Source organism: Trichechus manatus, unplaced genomic scaffold (genome assembly GCF_000243295.1).
Source record: "Trichechus manatus latirostris isolate Lorelei unplaced genomic scaffold, TriManLat1.0 scaffold00030, whole genome shotgun sequence".
Lineage (NCBI taxonomy): Eukaryota > Metazoa > Chordata > Mammalia > Sirenia > Trichechidae > Trichechus > Trichechus manatus.
The window spans coordinates 8,429,925-8,454,198 of NW_004443966.1; the positions used below are offsets into that span (position 1 = coordinate 8,429,925).

At 46.5% G+C, this 24,274-nt stretch overlaps 1 protein-coding gene across 1 annotated transcript in view; it reads left to right on the plus strand.

Annotated features, from left to right (window-relative positions):
- The window catches only part of TLN2 (talin 2), a 479,103-nt gene that overhangs the window by 347,575 nt on the left and 107,254 nt on the right, over positions 1 to 24,274 (plus strand). The window contains exons 18-25 of the mRNA XM_023729855.1: positions 1,406 to 1,519; positions 4,317 to 4,451; positions 6,548 to 6,676; positions 9,062 to 9,164; positions 15,195 to 15,403; positions 16,593 to 16,712; positions 17,771 to 17,968; positions 19,005 to 19,144. Of these exons, the coding sequence (XP_023585623.1) occupies positions 1,406 to 1,519; positions 4,317 to 4,451; positions 6,548 to 6,676; positions 9,062 to 9,164; positions 15,195 to 15,403; positions 16,593 to 16,712; positions 17,771 to 17,968; positions 19,005 to 19,144 (1,148 nt within the window). The remainder of the gene's footprint in view (positions 1 to 1,405; positions 1,520 to 4,316; positions 4,452 to 6,547; positions 6,677 to 9,061; positions 9,165 to 15,194; positions 15,404 to 16,592; positions 16,713 to 17,770; positions 17,969 to 19,004; positions 19,145 to 24,274) is intronic.

Consider the following 24,274-nt stretch of genomic DNA (forward strand, 5'->3'; position numbering starts at 1 on the left):
GGGGCCAGCCCCCTTGTTGAGGACTGAGTCTGCTCTAGCAAAGCCTGAGCAATGCAAGAGGCCCTGGGCCCTGTCCTCGGAGGCTGTGCGGAGAACCTGGCCCCAGCCATGGGAGAGCTGCTTTCCTGCTGAGGCCTCGATTCAGCCCCTGCTTCTCAGGAAGCACACGCCATATGAGTCCAGACAATGCTGCAAAATGAGGTGCCCCCTCCCGCCTTCTGCAGAGAGACCGAAGACACTAGGCCTCTTAGGGTCCTTGCCAGGAAGTAGAAGGATTACAGCTTGCAATAGAGAGGGAAAGGGACCCCCAATTGCTGGGACCAGCAGTTTGGAGGGACGCCTGGGACAAAGCCCATGGAAAGATTTTTTTTTTACCCATGCTAGGAGGGGGAATCCCAGAGAAAACATGTCACCAGGCCAGGATGCACGTGGCATCAGCGATGAGGCCACTGTGCTGAGTTTTGAAAGCCTGGTTAATCAGATGGGGTGTGGGTCACAGAGGAGAACGTGGAAGGCTCATCTCCTAAGCGCGTGGGAAAGGGTTACTTTCAAGCGGTCGTGCCTTGGGGGATGCTGAGCCTTCCGCCTTTCCCCTGGCTTTGGGTTTTCCAGTTTGAGAAAGGAGAGGTACTACCTGAAGGGAGAGAAAGCAGGATAGGTAGAATGTATGCTCAGGGGCGGATCCATGGGCTTGTGTTTACTCACTAATCTGTAGTGAACAATTGCACATGGGTTTGCGGTGAAAACCAGGTAAAATTGTGTACTACAGATTAGTGAGTGAGCACAATTAAGCCGGTGCCTACCTTGCTTACTGGGTAGTCAGTCCCTGTGTACTCCTGCAAAGTAGGAATGGGAAGAAGTAGCTCTTGATATGCTGATCGTTGAGCATTGCTCTCACTTTCTCCTGATCATGGGACCATATGGTTCAGTTTAACCACTTGTGAATTTATAGAGCCTTTGAGTCTAAGTTTGAAACCCTGATGAACCAAGGTGGTATGAGTTGCAACTGGGAAATTCTTTTAAGGCCTCATTGTGGAGAATCATCTTCTGCCAAGTGTCTTGGGACCTTCAGAACCACAGGGTGGAGCCCGTGTGGGACAGAAGTGCCCGAGAATAAGATTCAGTGTTTATAAGGACTTAGCTGGCTAAGCATGCTGTGTAAATCAAGTCCCCTCACAGGCATTGCCCTGGAATGCATAATCACCAGTTGCCGTGGAGTTGATGCCAGTCCATGGCGACCCCATGTGTGTCAGAGTAGAACTGTGCTCTGTCGGCTTCTCAATGGCCAGTTTTTCCGAAAGAGAATAGCACATCCAGAAAGCACATCGCCTGGGGCCATTTTCCCCCCTTTTGGTAGCTCCACCACGCTAGGAGTGCTCAGTTTTCATTTTCCTTGCTTCCTTAGGCAGTGGCTGATCATATACCTCAGCTGGTCCAGGGGGTGAGAGGCAGCCAAGCCCAAGCAGAAGACCTCAGTGCCCAGCTGGTCCTCATCATCTCCAGCCAGAACTTCCTCCAGGTAAGACAGAAGCATTCACCTTGGTTATTCCCAGAGCCCACAGCTGGGCAGAGGGTCCCCATTATACTTACGAAGAGGAGGTAACGAATCCCACAGCCTGAGCAGAGTCTGTGCTGTAAAGCAGACCTTGAAGGCCTCCTCTTGCTGTTTCCATTTTCAGGAGCAGTAGATTTAGCTTGGCAAAGTGAAATGCTGCTACGCAGGGAAGTTGCCCAGAGGCAGCACATGACCCATTTTTCTCGGGAGTATCATGTCATATCTCGGGAGTAATGCGTAATAAGTTGCAAGTTTTGATGAAGAGCTTAGTATCAGTTATCACTTTAGGTTTGCAGGTTTCTAGAATACCTAATTCACGAACTGGAAGAAAAGAAGTGGCCAACGCATCTTCTCCAAAGATGTGCTTGTCCTTTTGGCAACTGTACAATTAGTAAGTACGGTCAGACTTTGTAGGAATGAAGGATTCCTTTTAAGATAATTGAATAAAATGAGAATATTGAGTTGTAGAAAACTCCCTTTTTACCTGCTTACCGTGTTCAAATCTCTCAGCTTTATCAGCGCTTTTTGTCTACTTGTATCATAAACAGTTCGTGTGATCAGGAGACTCCCTTCCTCATCCCTTTCTAGTTAACTTGTAGAAGCCAGTGATACATCTATTTGGTTAATTTTCTAAGGGCTGTAACTGCAAGATGCAGAGATAAACCAGGAAAGTTTTGATGTGAGTTATGTGTACGTGTGTGTGTGTATATATATACATGTACGTATAGTCTTTTAAGTTGGAATTCGTTACATACAATGTTTTTGTGTTTTTTCATCGAACATTTATTATTTGGAAAACAATAACATTTAATTTTGTCATCATAACCTGTGGTGCGATAAAAATCTTTATGTATGCTCAAATCATTGTTCCATTTTTGAATTATTTCCTTAGAATGAATTCCTAGAAATAGAATTGCCAGCGGCTCATTTTTATCTTTTGGGCATTGAGAATTGTGTTTCTCTTTTCATTTGGGTGGTTAAAAAGAAACTAAACCCATTGCCGTCCAGTCAATTCCAACTCATAGCCACCCTATAGGACACAGTAGAACTTCCCCACTGGGTTTCCAAGGCTGTAAATCTTTACAGAAGCAGACTGCTACATCTTTCTCCCTTGGAGCGGCTGGTGGATTTGAACCGCCTACCTTTGGGTTACCTGCGCCCTCAGGGCTTCTTTTGGGTAGTTAGAGAGCCTACAGCAGTTGTATTGTCCTCGCTGCTGGCAAGGGTGTAAGGTAGGATGATAGATAAGGGTGGACGGGCTTCTGGTTCCACTCTGTCCTTGCCTTTGTTTTTTTCCTTTTCTTTCGTTCTTTTAATTTTGCTATTGTAGAAACATCAGGGTTAAAAATAAATAGAAATGGCATTGCCATATCAAAAAGTCTCGTACATTTTAAACTTTTCTTCTTATGTGCTATAAAATGGCCCTTCTGGAAGGTTGAATGAGTCTCAACTTATACAAGCAGTATATGGAGAGCACTTTTTAGCATATCTCTTCCAGGGTGGAGAATTAAGCATTTAAGAGAAGATATATTCTGCCAATTTGCTCAGTAAAATTCTTATTGTTCACTTTGACATTTCCTTGATTTTCACAATGTTGAACATTTTTCTATGTTTCCGTTGTTTTTCTTGTGTTAATTATCTGTTCGTGCTTTTTACACACTCATATGCTGGTTTTTCATATCAATTCTCATGAATTCTTGGGGTATGAAAATTATTAGCTTTGTCCTTAGTATTTATGATCTCGTACCTAAATTGTTAGACTTTACTAAAGAGCAGTTTTATAACATATATTAAAAGCATTAAAATTGTGTATACTCTTTGATCCACAAATTCCACTTTTAAATATTTATTCAAAGAAAATTTTGAATGTGGCAAAGATTTAGCTACAAAAGTGTTTATTGCACCATTGTTTATTTTACTTGGAAAAACAATGGAAACATGCCCAACAGTAGGGAATTGGGAAATGTTGGCAGAGGTACCTAATAGAACACTGGGTAGCTATTTAAAAGGTAGGATATGAAAAACAAGGAGATTGTGAAACAGAATAGTATGATCTTGTTTTTGGAAATGTGTATGTATATGTATACACGCACGCAGACATCCATACACGGTGAAGTCATTTTGGTTTGTGGGATGTGAGGTGATTTTATTTGATTCATTTTGTCTGTTTGTATTTTTCTAAATAGTCTATGGGGATATATTTGTGACAAAGATGAACAGACTATTCCAAGATACGCAAAGAAACCCTATTCAATAAGCCATTCTCTTTGAAATCTGTTGTAAATGAGAATGTCAGGCAACTGTCACTTTTTGCCTGCCTCACCCCCCACCCACCCAGTCATTAAAAAACAAAGAACAAAACAAACCAGTTGCCATTAAGTTGATTCCAACTCATAGCAACCCTATAGGACAGAGTAGAACTGCCCTGTAGGGTTTCCAAGGAGCAGCTGGTGGATTTGAACTGCTGACCTTTTGGTTGGCAGCCGAGATCTTCACCACTGTGCCACCAGGGCGCCACCCCCGCCCCCCGCCCAAGTACATACCTTTTTTAAAAAAGAAAAGAAATTCCTAGAATGTACTGCCCTAGAGTATCTAATTTGGGATGACAGTTTCTTGAAGGAAAGTAGATGGTTTTAATGTTCCTTTTGGAGGGAGGGGCAAAATGAGTTCTGGCTGACATGGCGGCTTTGCTGTTTGGGTCTCTACTCTTCTGACTCTTGCTGCCCAGAAGCCATTTTACTTTCTGCTCCTCTTTCTACAGCCTGGAAGCAAGATGGTGTCCTCTGCCAAAGCCGCGGTGCCCACTGTGAGTGACCAGGCTGCAGCCATGCAGCTGAGCCAGTGTGCTAAGAACCTCGCTACCAGCTTGGCGGAGCTACGGACCGCCTCACAGAAGGCAAGTGGGGCCTTGTCAGAGCGGTTAGCTTGTCAGGGATGGAGGTTTCAATTTCTCACCGCTGGTGTGGACCCAGGGCCTGAACATTGGCTGGACATGTTTCTTGGCAGAGTTACCACTGAAGATGCCCTTGTAAACTGGCATTTACCACTGTTAGCCATTATCTCTTAGACTTAGTTGTCACCTTCTAGTTCCAGATGACTTCCGTTAAACTCCTTTAGGTCACATTCTTCCCCCTGCTCCCGTACTGAGAAATGATCCATTTTCACAGTCTCAGGGTGGAGCCTTTTAGTCATCCGATTCTTGGTACCAGGTAAATTGTGGACCAAAATAAGTGACCAGATCTTCTAGGTATCATCTTGTGAACTTAATAGCAGTTATTTAGGCAGCAAATCTACTTTTGGGGGTCACTTCTATTACCTTTTTGTGTTGCCCTGACAGGTTTTCACATCTTACATGCACGTATTCACCTTAACATGGTCCCCTCCATAGAACAGAACAGGGGATTAAATAAGCTTCTGTCGTTGGAACTGATTAATTACCAGAAAGATCACATTACTACACTGTTTGATGAGATATTAGCATGACGTTCTAGCATGGATCAGTTTTCCCTCATTGTAACAGTCCGTTTATGGAAACCAGCAGCCTCAAACATGGGCAGAGGGAGAAGGTAGAAGGTGATCTGGATTCTTAATATGAGCCATGTACTACATAGCCAAAGAAAAATATGCAGAGCTTTGGACTATGTCCAATAAAAAAGTCTTTTGATGTGTGTTTCTCAAGGAAAGGTTGTGGGGTCATCTGCACCAGAATTGTCTAGGGGTGCTTATTAGAAGGCAGAGTCCTGAGTCTTGCATCCAAGCAACCAAATCATTATCTCTGATTGTGGAGCGTGAACATTTACACCTTAACCAGCGATACACAGACACACACCAACGTTAAACAATTGCTCTAAAACGGCGCCAACTTGGGGCAAGACTGTCCACGGAGTGCAGGAAGACACTGTGGGAGCTTTACAGTATATTTTTAAAAATATATGCCATATTTTTACACAAATAACACACACATTTTGCATTTGTTTGCTGGCCGAGCCCTCAGCAAGGCACCCTCATGGGTGCCTCCATGCCAATCCTCTTCCACATGTTGGTATAAAAAAATTAGCATAGCCTGCTTACGAAAATACCTTGTAGGGGGAGGGTACAGCTGGCAAACAAAGACAGGAGGTGCATGTTATCTGTGTAAAAACATGGAGTGAGTGGGTGCGTGTGTATGTATTAGTATAAGCATAAGAGTGAAGGCTCTGGAATCAGACTGCATGCATTCAATTTCTGGCTCTGCCATTGACTAATTTTGTGACCTCGTCAAGTTATTTACCCTCTCTGTGCCTCAGTTTCCTCATATAGTAATACTGGCACATAGAAATCACTCAGTTAATATTTACTGCTGCTGTTGTTACAATTACATAAAAAAAGAAAGAAATTAAGATTTATCAGTATTTAATATACTGATCAATAGTCATACGTGTACATAATTTAGTAACGTGTGGATTGGGGGGTACAATCAAAGCATTTGGCGACCTATGCTCTAAATGATCAAGAGAATGAAGTAGTTTTCTTAGAACAAATTACTAAGAAAAAAAATTTTCATAATCTTAAGTATGAGAAAATAATTATCATCTAGAAATTTGTAAAGCGAGTACATATGATTGATACGGACTTGTCCCGAGTCCTGGGCTCCTTCATCCACTCACCACCTGTCTCCCAAGCCTGTATGTGCTAGGTGGGTGCCCTATCTCCAGAGTCCAGATGCAACAAATGAAGGATCCTCTTAGTCTGAGAGGCAAACGCATGTCAGATAAAAATAACTTCAAGGAGATTTTAAATCAAGTTATGAGACATACATGATTGGATTGATTATGTAGTTAAGTTAGGACTAAGGTCCTGACTGAGGATGACTTTGCTGTCTTGGGAAATACCTCCTACTGCTAGATTTGAAGAATCTTTGGGTACAACCAGAACGGCATTTCATATGCTGCAAAGTGTCAGGGACCCTTTTCCCAAGCAGACCGTATACAGTATTCTCAACTCTGTTTGCAGGCCCATGAAGCCTGCGGTCCTATGGAAATCGATTCAGCCCTGAACACCGTGCAGACACTTAAGAATGAACTGCAGGATGCCAAGATGGCTGCCACGGAGAGTCAGCTGAAGCCACTGCCAGGGGAAACGGTAAGATTTTAGAGTCAGCTGGGGCAGGGGGGCTTGTACCTTTAATTAAGTTCATATTAAGGTATTTTTAGAAGTTGGGTTTAGTGTGCCTGAGTATCCAGAGGTTTGAATGCGGAGTCCTAGGAGATCCACATTTCTTTAGAACGGCGTTGAGATAGAGCTCACCCTGAGGGCCCCTAGTGCTGGTTCTCTTTGTGTTTTCCTGGGGTTTGGCTGGGAATGAACAGGGGTCGATTAATATTTATCCTGCTTCTTGATAAACAAGACAGATACTAGTGTTTGAGGCTAATCCTGCAGCCTTTTTCTGCAGAGGCTTCCCAGTGCAGCGGGAGGAGCTAGCAGTCCAGGCTTCGCCATCAGGCTTCAGCCTCAGCTAGCTGTGGGCGAGTCCCTTACCTTCTCGTGGCTTGTCTCCATATAGCTATATATTTTATCTGTAAAAGGGTCGGCAATGAAATTACCAGCTCAGAAAATATTTCACAGTCGTGTTTTTAAAAACATTTACTTAATGCAAAGCACTGGGATTGGCAATGGCAAAGCACTTTAGTACAGTGCAAAGCCACCAATTTCAAGTGGAATTATGGCACAAGAGATCTAATTTGATCATAGTGTGATGCCTTCTGGTGCTTATGTCAGGGTTTTTTGGTTTTTAGGACTAAAATTTTACAAGTCCACCTCACCTCCATGTGCCTCCTTTCCCATATCCGTGGCCATTGCTGATAAAATGCCACCGCTTATTAAGCATCTATCGTTAAGCACTGCACTAAATACACACACCCAGTCCTGTTCATCCTGACAGTAACCTTATGGGCAAGTTTTGCTCATCTCATTTTATCGCTGAGAAAACAGGAGTGCAGAGGTTGTCACTGTTTTTGCCAGTGATATCTGCCGATTATTGGCAGAACCAACGTTTGGATCCAGATCTATAGGACTCCAAACCCATGCTCTTGATCACCCATAACTATCCTGCTCTTTGAATGAGCTAAAGAGTTTTAGAATATAAAAGGACTTCCACCCATAGCTGTGGAGTCATTCCGACTCATAGTGACCCTATAGAACAGAGTAGAACTGCCCCATAGGGTTTCCAAGGAGCGGCTGGCTGGTGGGTTTGAACTGTCCACCTTTTGGTTAGCAGCCAAGTTCTTAGCCACTGCGCCACTGGGGGCTACAAAAAGACTTCCCTGGTGTCTGATTTACCATAGAACCATGCCTGGTACATAGAAGTGCTCAGAAAATATTTGCTGGATAAGCAAGTTACCCCTGTTTGTAAAGATGAGGAAACTTAGGCTCAGAGAGGTTAAGTTGCTTAACTAAGGTCACCCAGCTAGTGATAGAGTCAGGACTGGCTCCTGGCGCAGCAGCTTTGCAAAGTGGTCCAGGTGTCTTTTTGCAAACCCCAGGGAGCCCAAGAGAAGCTGACCTAAAACATGAATTCCACCTTTGCGTAAAGCAGCTGGTCAGTTAGAATGCAAGGAACAACCATGTCATTTTTTAAAAACTTTACCCCCCCCCCCAGAATGTGTGTAGTGCATTTTAACATATTGTTGGCTGTAATGAACCAGGTTCTCCTTTTCATTTGAAAGGTGCTGCCTCTCTTGGGAAACCCGTCACGGGGACAAAAATGCATACATTCTCCGATCCCTTCCTGCACCCTTGCTGTGTGCCTAGTTCTCATCCACAACGTTGTCCTCATCTAGTAATCAAATAATCATCCGTACCCTAGGCCTTTGCTGACTTTGTTCTCTGAATTATTTATTCAGTTTACAAAGCAAGATGACATGCTGTTCATGGGAAATCAGCACTTTGCCCATTTTCATAATCTCATTTACCACTACAAGCCTCAATTTCTATTGCATTTCCTTTCAGTTGGAACTCCTCAAAGTATAATGATCAAATTGAACAATGTTAATGGTCCCACATGCCGGGAAGGTGGTGCAGCTGGATGTCTGCCCACTTCCTGCCAAGGCGTAATTAATTCCTGCTGAGGATTTGTTGCAGACTTTCTAAATTAGCTTCCAACGGCATGATCCTAATAGCTACCATTTGTTGAGTACCTGGATTAATTCTCTGAAAACCTACTGAGTTAGGTATTAATGAGCGCCTCGGAAACCAAGGCTTGGAGAGTTTCAGTAACTTACCCATCTCACCCAGCTAGTAATTAGGAGGGGAGAAAGGGGTTGGCCCCAGAAATAACGGAGGTTTGTCATTCTAAAGCTTGGGCTCTTTCCTCTGTATCACCTTGCTGCTTCTTAGTGCCATCCACGTATTGTGTGGGGAAACAGCTAAGGCCCCAAATTTGATCTGCGTTGTTTTTCTAATGCATGCTAAGACCTCAGTGGATGTTCCTTTTCTTCTAAGCTCTCTTCCCCTTGAATATTCTTATAGCTGGAGAAATGTGCTCAGGACCTGGGAAGTACGTCTAAAGCGGTGGGCTCCTCCATGGCACAGCTGCTCACCTGTGCTGCTCAAGGCAATGAGCACTACACAGGTGAGGCTCCCGCTGCCCTTCAGGCTGCCTTGTGGTCAGGTGCAGACCATGGGGGGTGGGGGGTGGGGGCGGCATGGGGGGAGTGGTGGTTTCATTTTTTTTTATAATAAACGTGAGTTTTTTGTTTTTTGTTTTTAATTTTTTTTAGTGTTCAACGTATTTTCCAAGCATTTTGTTCTGGGCTGGATACTAAGCATACAAAGACTCAAAAAATATTCCTCCAAACTATTTATGGGTCACTTGTATTAGAGTATAAACAGTAGTATGGCCTCCGGGGACAATCTGTGACCCTGAAATCCTGTGAAATTGAATAAAAAAGCTCAAAGAGAACAGGAGAGGTGGTGACAACAAGTAAGATGCCCACGAAATTGTCAAAGATGGAAAGAGACAGACGCGTGGTGACTGCTAAAGCCAAAGAAGGAAAGACACGAGGTTCCCGAGGGGTGGGTGAGCCAACAAGAAGTAAACGATTTATGCTGCAGAACCCTGGCAGGGTTCTGGTATTGGAGGCGCCAAGTACCCAGAAGGCAGGTGTCCTTCAACCAGAGTCTGTATAAGAACAGACTGTGTTAGTGACTCCAGCAAAGCAGAAATTTACATAAGAAAGGCACTGTTAACCGCAGTGGGAAGTAGGCATAGTAGGAGGTGTATGCACATCTAAAATTGAAAAATCAAGATGTTTCTGTATAAGCGCAGTACTCCAAAACCCGTTGCCATCGAGTTGATTCCGACTCGTAGTGACCCTATAGGACACAGTAGAACTGCCCTACAGGGTTTCCAAGGAGCGCCTGCTGGATTCAAACTGCCGATCTTTTGGTTAGCAGCCGTAGCTCTTAACCACTACACCACCAGGGTTTCCAAGCACGTTACTCAGAAATACGAAGTATCGGAAGAAAGCTCGAAGGACTGAGAGATGCCAGGAATAGGGGACGCGGGTGGGGAGGAGTGGGTTAAGGGTGGTTGCTCTTGGTACGTCATTGTTGTTGTTAGTTGCTGTCGAGTAGATGCTGACTCCTGTGACCCCAGGCGCGCAGAGTAGACCTACTCTACAGGGTTTTCAGAAGCAGAATGCCAGCCCTGTCTACCAAGGTGCTTTGGAGTGGGTTCAAACTGCCCACCTTTCGGCTAGTAGTCAAGTGCTTAACCCTTCACGCCACCCAGTGACTCCTTGTTATGGTCTAGTGCCTGCAATAATAGGAATGTACAACTCCACCGTAGTGGGAGGGTAAGGGAAAGTGTTAGGACAGAATTGACACCTGCTCAGGGCTTTGAGGATTGTTTAGGACTCCTTTAACATTCTAGGGGAAGACGACGTATGTGTAAATGCTTACAAAGCATAGGGAGTATGAGAGATTGACGTTTCTAACATTTCCGCACATTCATGAAATCTTGCCAGATATTGTAGATTATGAAATGCGTCTTTAGTGGAGGGAAGACTGGTTTACTGGTTGCATCATCCGATAACTGGTAACATCCAGGATCACAGGAGGTCTAGTTAGTGTTTGGGGAAAAAAATGTCCTAGAAGCAGCGGGTTCATTTGTGGGGCATTGAAAAGGTGGTCGTGGAAGTGGGCAGAGCACCTATGAAGTCGCAGAGGTGAGAGAAAGAAGACTGCCTGAAGGGACTGAGAAAAGTTCAAGTAAAAGGCAAGAAGCCGAGGAATAAGAAGATAAGGCCAGATCAGATCCTAACAGGCCTCTTAGGCCAATTGAAATAATTTGGAATTTAACCTGAGGACATCTGAAACTATTGGAGAGTTTTCCACTATGGATACAGTTCAGATGGCGTTCTGTGTAGATTGTTCTACCTCCGCGTTCAGAATGAACCGGAGGGAAACAAAGATGAAGGCATGGAGACCAGCAGGGAGGCCATCGTATTAATCCAAATAAGGGATGGTAGTGGCCTGCAGGGGAGAGAAAGGGATGGATTAACGAAATAGAGACTTGATAGTTCTTGGTGGCTGGTGAGAAAATGGCAGGGATGGGGGTAAGGAAGGTAACAGGGACTCTAAGTGTCTGGCCTGATAACTGAATGAAGAGTTGCATGAGTCACCAAGATGGGGAGCACAGGGCCATTGGCAGGTATGTGCCAGGGTGGAGTTCAGAGATGCCAAGTTCAGCTTTCCGTGTATTCAGTTTGATGTGACTTCAGGATGTTCAAATACAGCAGCCCATTAGGCAGCTAGACATCTGGCTCTGGAACTCAGGAGAGAAGGCTGGGCTGGTGATATAGATCGGGAAATTATTAGTTAAATGATAATGATTGAAACCATGGAGGTAAGTAAGTTTGCCTAGGAAGAGTGACAGAGGGAAAAAATGTTTATCAGATATAACCGAGGAACCCAACTATTTAAGGAGAAGGCTGAGCAATAGAAACCTCTGGAAGAAATGAGAACATCCAGCATGGAGAGAGCAAGATCACCAGGAGAGTGGACTGTCTCCAGAGCCAGAGACTGTTACCTTAGAGGCAGTTGCTGCCCAGAAAGTCACGTGAGGTGGGGGCTTAAGAAGCATCTGTTGGTTTTAGGAATAAGGAGGTCACTGCTCTCCTTGGTGAGGCAATTTCAGGAAAGCTGAAGAATGAGTGGGAAGCAAGGAAAGAGAAAGCAAACGTAGACAACTTCCCCCTGGGTCTCAATTCCCTTGTCCACAAACTGAGATGTGTAGGGTATCCAGAAGTTACCCATTAGCTGCCACTGGGCTGCGCTCTGTTGGAGATCATCTTTTTGTCTGGCCAGTGCGGTATTCAAAATATATTTCTACATAGCCGAGTACAGTTACAGAGACAGAACCCTTTTCAGATACTCTGAGACAGATTAAAACTCTGCCATACGTGGTTTTTATTTTGTGAGCTTGCTGTGTGGCCCAGTGCTGTTTTGACATACAGTCTACACGAATTCTGATGAAGAACACCAGTGACAGGGAATTCTGCTGTATTTCATATCACTCACGTTTCTTCTTAAGACTCTGTTACTGAATATCAGAGGCAGATGGCAAGAAGACTGTGAAAGGAATCTGTTATCTTCAAAGGATTGTGGTTATTGAAGCCAAAGTCTGCTTTAGTGTTTCCCCACAGGCAGCCCTGGGCATTGCCTTGCACACTTGACTGCAGGAGTGCTTTCATGGGAAGGGTGGTGTTTGCTAGGAAAGGAGCCCTGCTGGCACAGTGGTTAAAGCACTCAGCTGCAAACCAAGAGGTCAGCGGTTTGAACTCATGGAAGAAAGACGTGGCAGTCTGCTTATATAAAGATTACAGCCTTGGAAACCCTATGGGGAAGTTCTACTCTGTCCTGTAGGGTCGCTATGAGTGAGAATCGACTCAGTGGCAAAGGTTTGGTTTGCTAGGAGACTTGACGTGGCAGTGGTTACCACTGAGGACGTTGTTGTGAATTCAGCCATTTTCAGCCTTGGCTGGTCACTGGGCTCTCTGTTGGCCCCTAGTGGCCTTGTTTCATCCTCTTAATGGTGTAGGGTCTTCTTTTCGGACACGTGATCACTCCAGAGGGGATCCCTGAAGTGCCTTGAGATTTCACAGTGAGTCTTCAACAGGAAGCACGTGCACGGCCTTCGGCGTTTGGAATGTCGCTCATCTGGTTTCTGTCCTTTTCTAATTGTCAGAGTCTGTAAAAGATTTTTCACTAAATGATTTTTGCATAAACACCTCTATTCTAATTACAAATAATTAATGTTTTATTCTCCCAAATTCGGATACAACTCGAAATGGATTCAAGGTTCTCTAAGTGGAAAGGCAAGAGGAAAGATCTAGAAATCACAGCCCGGAATCTTCAGTGGTCACAGCCGGGATCTTAGCTTCTCCTAAAACTTGTGGGAACTGAGACTCAGAGAGAGGCAGTAGTCCAGGCTCATCATCTGCAGAGTCAGAGCCTGGATGATGTCTTCACCACATCTGGTGCTCGTCCGAGGAACAAATCTTCCAACCCTGTGCAAAAGCTGAAACATAAAATGGAATGACTGTTCTGCTCCCCCTGCACCTCTCCTTCGTCTTAACTTTATTTACTTTTGGGTTTTCTCTTCTGGATTTCTCCTGTCATAAACACACACACACTCTCTCTCTTTAAAATCTTTTCTTTCTGTAAGCTGCCCTCGGAAGTGCCATGTGTTAAATGATAGTTTGGCAGCTTTGTAATTTGCCTTGATTAGACTGTAATGTCCCAGCTGTGTGACTTGCTAAATATTTACAGATTAGCAAGTCTGTGGCACTGCAAAGCTGTCTTGTTTTATGGATCTGGGGCCTCTGACAGTCTTGATTGTATTACGGAGCCTCACCTTCTGTAACAAGCAGACCACCTACTGCATCTGTGCCGACTCAGCTCCAGCGCCTGCTGGTAAAGGCCACACTCAGTGGGCGCCTAGAGACCGTCTGGCTAAATCCTTTAGAAAATGGTTGTTTTCAGGTTTGGTGTGTGGGAGAGATTGATTGGTGCGTTTTTCATACAGATGTTCTATGTTCTAACGAGAAGCCCTTGTAGCTCTCTGTCCCAAAGAGCGCTGAGCAGAGATTCTAACCTGGAGAAAACCTCAGGTCTAGCTCTGGCATTGCTTGTAGAAGTGTGCTTGTGGAGAAGACACTTCTCAGTGCTGGAGAAACACCTGTGAAGTGGCTCAGCGAGATGAGCCCCAAGGTTGGCTCTGCTGTGGTTCTTGGATTGTTCTGTCGTGTGCCCCAGCGTGGCCAACCTTCACCTTGTTCTTGGGTGTGCTGAGGACTAGGTGCCGTGTTGTAAGGCTCATGTTTATTCTGCAAGAGGTGGTGCTGTCGATTTAAAGGATTCGTTTCTGTTCATAGTTTTCCCTCAAGTTCCATTATGTGTTTTGAAGGAAATTTAAAAGCAGTTCACGAAAGAGGACATCCAGATAGCCGATAAGCATATTAAAAGGAGCTCAATATCATTACTCATTTGGGAAATACAAATTAATACCTCAGTGAGATGCAACTACACACTCATCAGAATGGTTAAATTTCAATTAAAAAACTGATAATACCAAGCAATGACTAGGATGTAGAACAACTGGAACTCTGCTAACTTGGTGGTGAAGTGTAAAATGGTGAAACCATCTTGACAAACCGGATTGTACTGTCTCCTAAAGCTAAATATATTCCTACTTTGTGACCCAACAATTCAACTCCTAGGTTTATAACCAAGAGAAATGAGTCCACTTGTCCATCAAAATGCATACAGAAAAACTTTGGTAGCTTCATTCATAATAACTCCAATCTGGAAACAACCTGAATGTCCATCAACAGAAGAATGGAAAAATAAATTCTGATGTATTCATATAATGGGATACTACAAAGCAAGAAACAAAGAATGAACTGCTGCACATAACAACTTGGGTGAATCTCACAGCATTATGATCAGAGAAAGAAAGTGGACACACGCACACACACGCACAGGCACACAGAGAATACATAGCTGTGTGGTTCCATTAACATGAAGTTTACGAATAGGTAAAACTAGTCTAAGGCGGTAGATGTTAGAATAATGGTTACTGAGGTAGGGCACAAGGTGATGGAAATATTCTAAATCTCGACCTGGATGGTGGTTATGTGGATGCACACATATGTCAAATAGTAACTGAGCTGTACATATAGATTTGTGAATTTTAATGTATGTGAGTTATGCCCCAGAAAAAGCAATCGGGGAAGAAAGTGAACTTCAATAACCCCCCCCAAACCTATGTTCATTGTGTCCTTCGCCCATGTACTTGGAACTTTAGCTCTAGGGCCCTGTGGGGCAGAGGAAGCGAGGGGTGCCAGAGAGGAGTTGTTTTTAGCATTGTGATTGTTATGAACATCTCCCTGGATTGGCCAAGGGTCAGTAGTGTGGCCTACGTTGAGAAACACAGTAACTCAAATTTTATAAAAAGTGATTTGGAGCCCACCATGGCCAGGTACTGTCATAGGATCCTCTCGTTTCAAGAGAGCCCTGGTCTGGACACTTACTCCCAAAGCAGAGTGTGACTTTTCAGCGGAATCTAATGAAAGGTCTGGTGGGCTTTTGTCCCTAGGAGTGGCTGCTAGAGAGACGGCCCAAGCTCTGAAAATACTGGCCCAAGCTGCCCGTGGAGTGGCCGCATCTACCAGTGACCCCTCAGCTGCGCACGCCATGTTAGATTCGGCTCGAGACGTGATGGAGGGCTCAGCCATGCTCATTCAAGAAGCCAAACAGGCCCTGATTGCACCGGGGGATGCCGAGAGTCAACAGAGGCTAGCTCAGGTGAGGCCCAGCCTTGGGGATGGTGGTCTTCGTCCGTGTGGACACGGTGGTGGGCTGCCTTTGGTGCACTTTTTTTCTGAATGTGAACACTTAGACTCAATGGGTGTTTTCCAAACCTTCCAAAGTGCTCTGACAGTACTGGGCATGGACCATCCCCCGTTAAATACTTGCCTGGTAGTCGTCTGCTTTCAGGTGAGATCTGCTTGACTCACAGTCAGCAGAGAGAATGGCGGGGCTGGGGGCTTTGTTGAAGTCTGTCCTTGGCAGTTTACAAGCCAGGGCATGCGTGTTTGTTTTGGGCCTGTGTATGCTTAACTGCATTCCTCCTCCTAGCGTGTGAGGTGACGTAGACGTACTATGTGTGGCCGTTCCAGTTTTCAAACTCTGACTCTCAGTTACCTCCTCAGATGATTCTCCAGCTTCTTAATGAAACCAGTTGGCTACACACTATCCGGGTGGAATTCTGGACTTGGGGCTGGGAAGGAGATGGTTTAGATTAAGGGAAGTGACACCCCCTGCTTCCAAACACCTTACCTTTTAACTTAGGATACCCAAGAATACAAACGGACGCCTCTTAAGAATCCTTAGCAGGCAGCACCTGGACAGTTCCAGGTTGTCTGGGACGTGCTCTGAGCACTCGGGCGGGGTGACCTTTGGGAATGATCATACCAGACAGCTGCTGAGAAGTCACCCACCGGGCTCGCTAACTGTGATCTCAAGGCCCACTCCCCCTCGGTGACCTCAGCGGAGCTCTCAAGAAGGGAGAACCTTCCATTTCTCCTGGCATTAGGTATTGTTTTAGCACCTGACCCGAGTTTGGAGAGGTCCATGTCGGAGTCACAGAGCCGGGACGTCATCTGGCTTTTGGGGGCCTGTGGGGTGTGTTGTGTCACTATCAGACCCTTTGCCGAGACCTGATGTGAACCCCCGTGAGAGGATGTAGCTTCGCTCTTGGCCCAGAGGCCTGGACACAAGGTGAATTAATGTAGTAAACGGTGTCAGATGCTGGCGGGTAATTTCCCTCTCTTACACCTGTTAGGGATGCAGCTCCCGGGACATGGGGCCAGAATCCCCATTCTGTTTCCACTCTGCACGCTATCACCGCTCGTTCCCAACAGATGTGTGAAAGTGTTTGCAAGGGAAGTCAAGGGACTGCATTCTTAGGGGCTTCTCTCCCCCATGTTTTCAGGTGGCCAAAGCAGTCTCACACTCTTTGAATAACTGCGTGAATTGCCTCCCTGGGCAGAAGGACGTGGATGTGGCCTTGAAGAGCATTGGCGAGTCCAGCAAGAAGCTGCTCGTGGACTCGGTGAGAGGGTCTAGGCTTGGGTGACGGGCTTCACTCGAGATGTGAGTGAGGACCCTGCGTGGCACAGATGGTTAAGGACTCAGCTACTACCTGAAGGCTGGCAGTTCAAACCCACTGGGAGATGCCTCCGAAGACAGGCCTGGAGATCTGCTTCTGAAACGTCGCAGTCTTTGAAAACCTTATGGAGCAGTTCTCCTCTGATGCAGGGTGTCGCCATGTGTCGGCATTGACTCAACAGCAACTGGCTTTTGTTGGTTTGTTTTTTGCAGTCTTCTCCCCTCTGGGATGCCTGAGCAGCTAACCTTTGCTCCAGGAATTCTATTGTACCGGCCAATTTGCCTTTTCCTTTTCAAACTTAGCGTGGGCTCGGACCATACAGAACCATTTAGTCTTTTTTTGTGGGGGTGATTTAGGTGAAAGTTTACAGCTCAAGTTGATTTCTCATTCAAAAATTTATGCGCATATTGTTTTGTGACATTGGTTGCAGTCCCCACAATGTGACAGCACTCTCCCCCTTGCCACCCCGGGTTCCCTGTGTCCATTCTTCCAGTTCCTGTCCCTTCCTGCCTTATCCTACTTTTGGACAGGAGCTGCCCATCTGGTCTCGTATATTTGATTGAACTAAGAAGCACGTTCCTCACGTGTTATTTTTTGTTTTATGAAAAAAAAAACTCATTGCCATCGAGTTGATTCCAACTCATAGCAACCCTATAGGACAGAGTAGAACTTCCCCATAGAGTTTCCAGGGAGCACCTGGTGGATTTGAACTGCCAGACTTTTGGTTAGCAGCTGTGGTACTTAAACCACTATACCACCAGGGTTTCCTTTGTTTTATAGGCCTGTCTGATCTCTGTCTGAAAAGTGGACTCTGGGAGTGGTTTCAGATCTGGGTCAGCAAAGCATCTGGGTGCTAGTTTCAGGGGAGGACTGTTCTAGTCTTGATACTCAGATGAATCCCTGGGGGGTAGGGGAGGGTTGTCTTCCCTCCTCGGTACTCTCCTTTATTCCTCTGGTACAAAGTTAAACTTCTCATGGGGTGTGCTTTCTGTTCCCCATAGCTACCTCCAAGCACGAAGCCTTTCCAGGAAGCCCAGAGTGAACTAAACCAGGCGGCAGCTGATCTGAACCAGTCTGCCGGGGAAGTGGTCCATGCCACTCGGGGCCAGAGCGGAGAGCTGGCTGCGGCCTCCGGAAAGTTCAGTGATGATTTCGACGAATTCCTGGATGCTGGCATTGAGATGGCTGGCCAGGCTCAGGTGGGTGTGGAGGTGGCTGTGTGGTGTTGACCTGTCTGCCCTGATGGGCTGTCCACCTTGGAGGCTGGCTGGGTGAATAGGGATAGGGAACCTGTTAGCAGGTCACAGCTGGCTGCCTTTGCTTGGCCGCTCAGGAAGCTCCATGACCTCGCAGGGTGGCAGAGATGCTATCGCTCATGTGTGAGGTGCGTCGTGTGATGAAGGATCACTCTTCCCACCATCCTCCAGCAAAGTCCATCGTTACATGTACGTCTCTGGGAGGAAGGGTTGTAGGAGGAGGAGACTGTTAGCAGAGATTCAGACAGCTCTTAAAATGTGGTGTAATACAGTAAAAGATCATGTATTTGAGATTAAGCGGCCCATTTAAGGAACTGTCTAAAACTGAGTGTCAAATGATTAAAAGTGACCTCCTCCCGATGAACAGATAAACCCCTTGCTTAGAACAAGGGCGCGTGACCAGTCTCTTGTCAGCTTGCAGAGCTGTGTGTTTTGTTTTCTCTGAGCTCCTGTGAACTCGCTAAAGGAGATATTCAGAGTGTTTCTTGTTCTGTTATCTACGAAGGGCTGTTTCGCAGATGGCAAACCAGGTGAGAGATGTGTCCGCTCCCAATTCAGGAACTTCTGGGACGCCATCAGCTCTGGACGTTGAGGCGGTGCCGGCCGCTTGTGCCAGGCTGAGATGCACAAGCTGCCTGACAACTCCGGCATTGTTAAGCAGAACACAGGGATTGCTGCTGGTCTGTGTGCTCACACACACTCGCTCTCTCTCCTCTTTCAATGTCTCCACTAGTGAGAAAGCCTAGCTCTTGGCTGACCCTCTGGAGACTGGATTCCTGCCCTTGCTGCATGCATCTCCATCTGGGCATTTGGCTGGGGACAGGTAGACACAGTCAGGAGTCCAGCACCTGCAGACTAACTGGGCTTCATGTGATCTCTGCAGATAACTTGTTCCATTTGAGGATGTTGCTCCTAGCTCTCTGAACACTCCTAGGAGAGATGGACGGTTCTAATTTCTCTGCTCCTTTTGACCTTCCAGACCAAAGAAGACCAGATCCAAGTGATAGGGAACCTCAAGAATATCTCTATGGCATCCAGCAAGCTGTTGTTAGCCGCCAAGTCTCTCTCCGTAGATCCGGGTGCCCCCAATGCGAAAAACCTCCTGGCAGCAGCGGCAAGGTAAGAGCGGGGCGAAAGCTGCGTCCAGGTGCGGTTAAAGGTGTCGTTGCCGTGGGAAGGATATGTCTGACACCATGCCACCTCTACTGAGCTTCGAGCGGGTGCTGTCCTTACATCATCAGAGGTGGAGCTGAGCACGATGGAGGTTCTGCTGTTTCATGGAACAGGCTCATCTTTCTGTGCATTCCCCACCAAGATGTCTGCTGTCTTCTCAGACAGACTTTTCAGTGGGGACTTGCTCAGACTTAAGGCTCCATGGATGGGTAGACCCTCTGGCTCAAATCGGTTCTGGTTTTTCGTTTTAACTGTTGATTGTGGTAAATAATATGTAACCACATTTGCCGTGTCGGCATCTTTCCCGCGTATAGTTCAGTGCCATTAATGTCAATCATCATGTTGTTCCACTGTCACCCTTAAGACGTTTTAAAGTACTTCTACGTCTTTAAGATTATAAAAGTAATATATGCTCATTGTAAAAAAAAATCAGAAAACAAGGAAAAGTATAAAGAAGAAAATAATGCTCAACTATCATTCAGCAGTTACTGAGAGCTTACTGTGTGTCTGGCATCAGTGCTAATTAGGTTGATTTGTAACATGTTCGGCGCGTCCCATGTAGCAGGGCTTCGCTTTAGGATGAACCGGGGAGCACTGGCAGTAAAGTTTGGTTTTTTTTTTTTTCATTGTTTTGGAAAATATATTAAAATATGAATCTGAGTTTTGGATGGTGTCACTGTCCCTCGTGCCAGGGAAGTGGGTAATCCACCACGATTTCTGCTCCAAGGCCTCTGTGGCAATTCAGTTGAGTACCTGGTGACTGAATGCTGGGGGGCGGAGACGTTGCAGTGGCAGGCGAGGAATCTTAGATTAGCAATCCCACGTTCATTTCTTCTGAATCCGTGGGGTATTTTATGATTCTGTGGTGGCGCAGGCATGTTTTCTTAGCGTTATTTGGCACGACTTTGTATCAGGAAAGCTGACAGCAGCAGGAGATTAAATGCAGGACTGTTAGGGGCCGTAGAATGATTGGAAACCTTACCAGGATGTGCCGATTAGTGCTTTTTGAAGAGCATAGCTTCAATCCTGCTTTGTTTTGTTGTTGTCATTTTTTAACTTGGTTTTGATTGTTTGCTTTTTTTTTTCCCCCATGTCTTTGTTCCCCACTGGGACCTCAATGGTTGTTCTAGAAGTTTCCAGAGTCAGTAGACCTGAATTCCAGTCTAAGCTGTAACGCTTGACTGATTCAGTGACCGGGGACCGTGGTAGTTCAGTGGCAGAATTCTTGCCTTCCACGTGGCTCCCGAGACCCAGATTTGATTCCTGGCCAGTGTAATGTAGCTCATGCACAGCTGCTGCCTGTCTGTCAGTGGAGGCTTGCGTGTGGCTATGCTGCTGAACAGGTTTCAGTGGACCTTCCAGACTAAGAATAGGAAAAAAGGCCTGGCGAACTCCTTCTCAAATCAGCTAATGATAACCCTGTGAATCACAATGGTCTTATCTGCAGCCAGTCACGGGGATGGCACAGGACCAGGCAGCATTCTGTTGTGCATGGGGTTGCCGTGAGTTGGGGGCGACCCCAGAGCAGCTAACAACAACAAGAGCAACTCAGTGATACTGGTGAGGTCGTTCAGCCTTCCTAAACTTTCCCGTCGGCACAGCAAGGGTGTCTGCTAACCATCCTTACCTTCCTGCGGCGCTCAGTGCCTAAGATCTCACGGTAGGAAGGGTTCAAACCTGTCTCTGATTCCCTCTTGTCTTAGATTGTTAGTTTCTGTGGGCAGTTAGATAATGTCAGAGTAGCTCCCTTGAAAACCCTTGAGTTTCTTCCTTTGTTCTCAGATACATATTTTAGCCTCACAATAGTGAGAGCCACGAGGGAATTGGAAAAAATACCTTCACATCTCCCAAAATAAAACCAAGCCCATTGCCGTCGAGTCAATTCCAACTCATAGTGATCCTATAGAACAGGGTAGAACTACCACGTAGGGTTTCCAAGGCTGTACATCTTTACAGAACCGCATTGCTAGATCTTTTGTCCTGCGAAGCACTGGTAGGTTCGAACTACCGACCTTTTGGTTAGCAGCTGACTGCTTTAACCACTGCGCCAGCAGGGCTGCTTACGTCGCCCCCCCCTCCTTCTTCTGTTTTGTTTGTGATTATTCCTGTAAGTGAGAGCCGTCCCCTGGTGGTGGTGGTGATGGGGGGCTGGGTGTGGTGAGTAGGGGTGATGTCTGTTCTGTGGAGCAGCTGTTCCTCATAGAAAACCCTTTCTTGATCACTTTTTTTTTCCTACGAAGACCGTCTGGATGAGGGAACCGAAGTGGCCAGGATCTGAGCTCAGGTGTTTTTCATTATCTCCAATTTTTTGCATCATTTCAAAATGGCAGCACCCGACCTGGAACGTGTTATTCCCTCTCTTCAACTGGGGGAAGGAGGAGACTGTGTAAATTGGCCTGTGAAAGCCAGCTCTGGGAGGAGGCACAGACCCCAGGGAGCGCGGCTGGTGTCCTGATCTGAGGGTACCTGAAGGCCCCCTGGCGGTGACACCAGGAAGGAGGCTGGAGACTAGTTTAAAAAACAACTTTGCCTCTGAGAGGCGGCTTTCCGCAATGTGACGAGTTCCCAGCCTGATGGCTTTACACCCAAGTAAGCACCTAAACGCCATCACACGAGAGAGTGACAGCCTGAGGGTGGAGGTGCTGGGAACAGATGCCGGCACCTCTGCTGGGCTTCCTCGGCATTTTAACCAGCTTCCTTCTCCCTGGGGCGCTTTCCCAGCCAAGCTCCGGCCAGGTCACGTGAGTCAGGCAAGCTCCTCTAGGCCGGTGAAGCTCTACCAGCTGGGGTTCCTTCCTTCATTCTTTCTTTTTTTCATCATGGTAAAATATGTATAACAAGAAGTTTGCCATTTTAAGCCTTTTTAAGTGTACAATTCAGTGCCATCAATCATACTCACAGCGTTGCACAACCATCACCACTGTCTGTTTCCAGAATGATTTCATCACCCCAAAGAGGACCTCCATACCTGCTGGGCAATAACTCCGCTCCCCTCCTCTCCCTGTACCTCGTAAGCACTCATCCACCTGCGTCTCTGTGTATTTGCCTGCTGCAGATATTTCCCATAAGCCGGGTCACTCAGTACTGGTCCTTCTGTGGCTGGCTGACTTCACTGAGCATAATGTTTTCAAGGTTCATTCAGGTCACAAGTATCAGTACTTCGTTTCTCCTTACGGCTGAATAATGCTACATTGTGTTTATCCATTCAGCAGTTGATCGACACTGTTGTTTCCACCTTTCGGCTACTGTGAATGATGCTGCAGTGAACACTGACGTACAATTATCTGTTTGAGTCCCCACTGTCAAGTCTTTTGAGTTATATACCTAGGAGTGGAATTGCTGGGTCATGTGGTCCTTCAGTCATTCTCTTGTTCATAAACTCATTCTTTCACTTGTTCGTTTTACAGATAGTTATTGCATGCCTCCTATGAGGTAGGCCAGTGCTGGGCACACAGAGATGTGGCCTGGTGGAGCTGGGGCAGGAGACACACCCTTAGAGCATGGTTCCCCGTTTCATTCTGGGCCCTCTGTCAGGCCTGTGCTAAGCGCGCGAGAAACTTGAGCAGCAGGGGTCTGATCACCGTTGCCCTAACTCTGTAGTCTCACTGTCCTCCCTGTTCTGGAGACAGCCAAGTCCTGCCTTTTGTTCACACGGATGTCCATAAGGCCCCAGAGACGCCTCTGCAGTACCCAGCCCTGGAACAGCTCAGCCTGTCCTGCTCCTGTGTCCGCAAACTTGAATCCCTTGTTCTGTGTGGTCTCTGGGATCCTTCCTGCTCTGGGAAGAGATGGTTGCGCCAAAGAAGCAGCACATGCCTTCTTCCTAGGCTGCTTGGTCTGTCTCAGAGCCCAGGTGCGTTTGAGGATGCCAGTCCTGGGTTTCCAGTGCGGGAAGTCACTTACTGTTTGGTGTTCCAGCTTTTTCTTGTAACCTGTTGGGGCTTTGACTCTTCTCTGACAAGTTGGGCGGAGCTGACGGCCCTTTGTCAAGCATTCATCAGCCTTTACCTAACCAGGAGCTGGTCTGATGCTTCCTGATCTTAGCCAAGGAATAGGAAAAGCAGTTGCAGTTGCAAAAAGAAGGGGGTATGTCCTACCCCTGAGCACCTCCATAAAGGCCACTGCTCACAGCACAGCCTCACTGGCCAGAAAGACTCGGAGTCTGAGAAGGTGTCCAGCATCCAGCCCGCCCCAGACCCAGGATCCCCAGCTGCTCTCCAGTCCTCTGAGGGTTGTTGTGCCTGTTAGCAGCTGCCGTTGAGTTGGCAACCCCATACACAATGGAACAAAACACTGCCCGGCCCTGTGCCATCCCCATGGTTGGTTGGTTGTAAATCAGACTGTTGTGAGCCACAGGCTTTCCACTGGCTGATTTTCAGAAGTAGATCACCAGGCCTCCCTAGGAACTCACAGGTGACTTCTGTCTCCCCGAATGCCCTTGACTTTGAGGTTCCTGCTGGGCAGCCTCCTTCCGTGTCCAGAGACTGTGAAGAAGAACGGCACAGCAAGCAGCTGGAAGGAGAGGGCACCTCTACTGCAGGCAATAGAGACACGGAAACAAGGGCCTTTGCTCTCCCTGTTGGTCGCATCCAGAACGTTCTCTTCCCTTTATCCAAATCAGGATCTCAGGCCTGACTCTTCAGTTGCTTCAGTCCACATCTGTGCACTGTCCGTGCCACCCAGCCGGGGTTTTTGTCTTCTCCCATGCTCCCTACGAGTCCCCTGCACTTAGCTGGCCTTGGCCAGCGATCCATCATGTCCTATCTGTTGTCATACCCCTATCATTGCCTTCTCTCACTCAGCTTCTTTGTCATGTCTTTTCATTGTCTTGTCTCTCCAGCTGGATTACCAGCCCTTGCTGTCCGAGAGAGACTTAAGCAAAACGTACATCAATTCAACAGTCTCTACATGTACAGTTCAGAGACACTGATTGCATTCTTCAAGTTATGCAACCCTTCTCACCCTCCTTTGCCGAATTCTTCCTCCCCCATTAATATAAACTCACCACCCCTTATGGTTCCTATCTAACCTTTCGAGTTGCTGTTGTCAATTTGATCCATATAGATAGTTAAATTG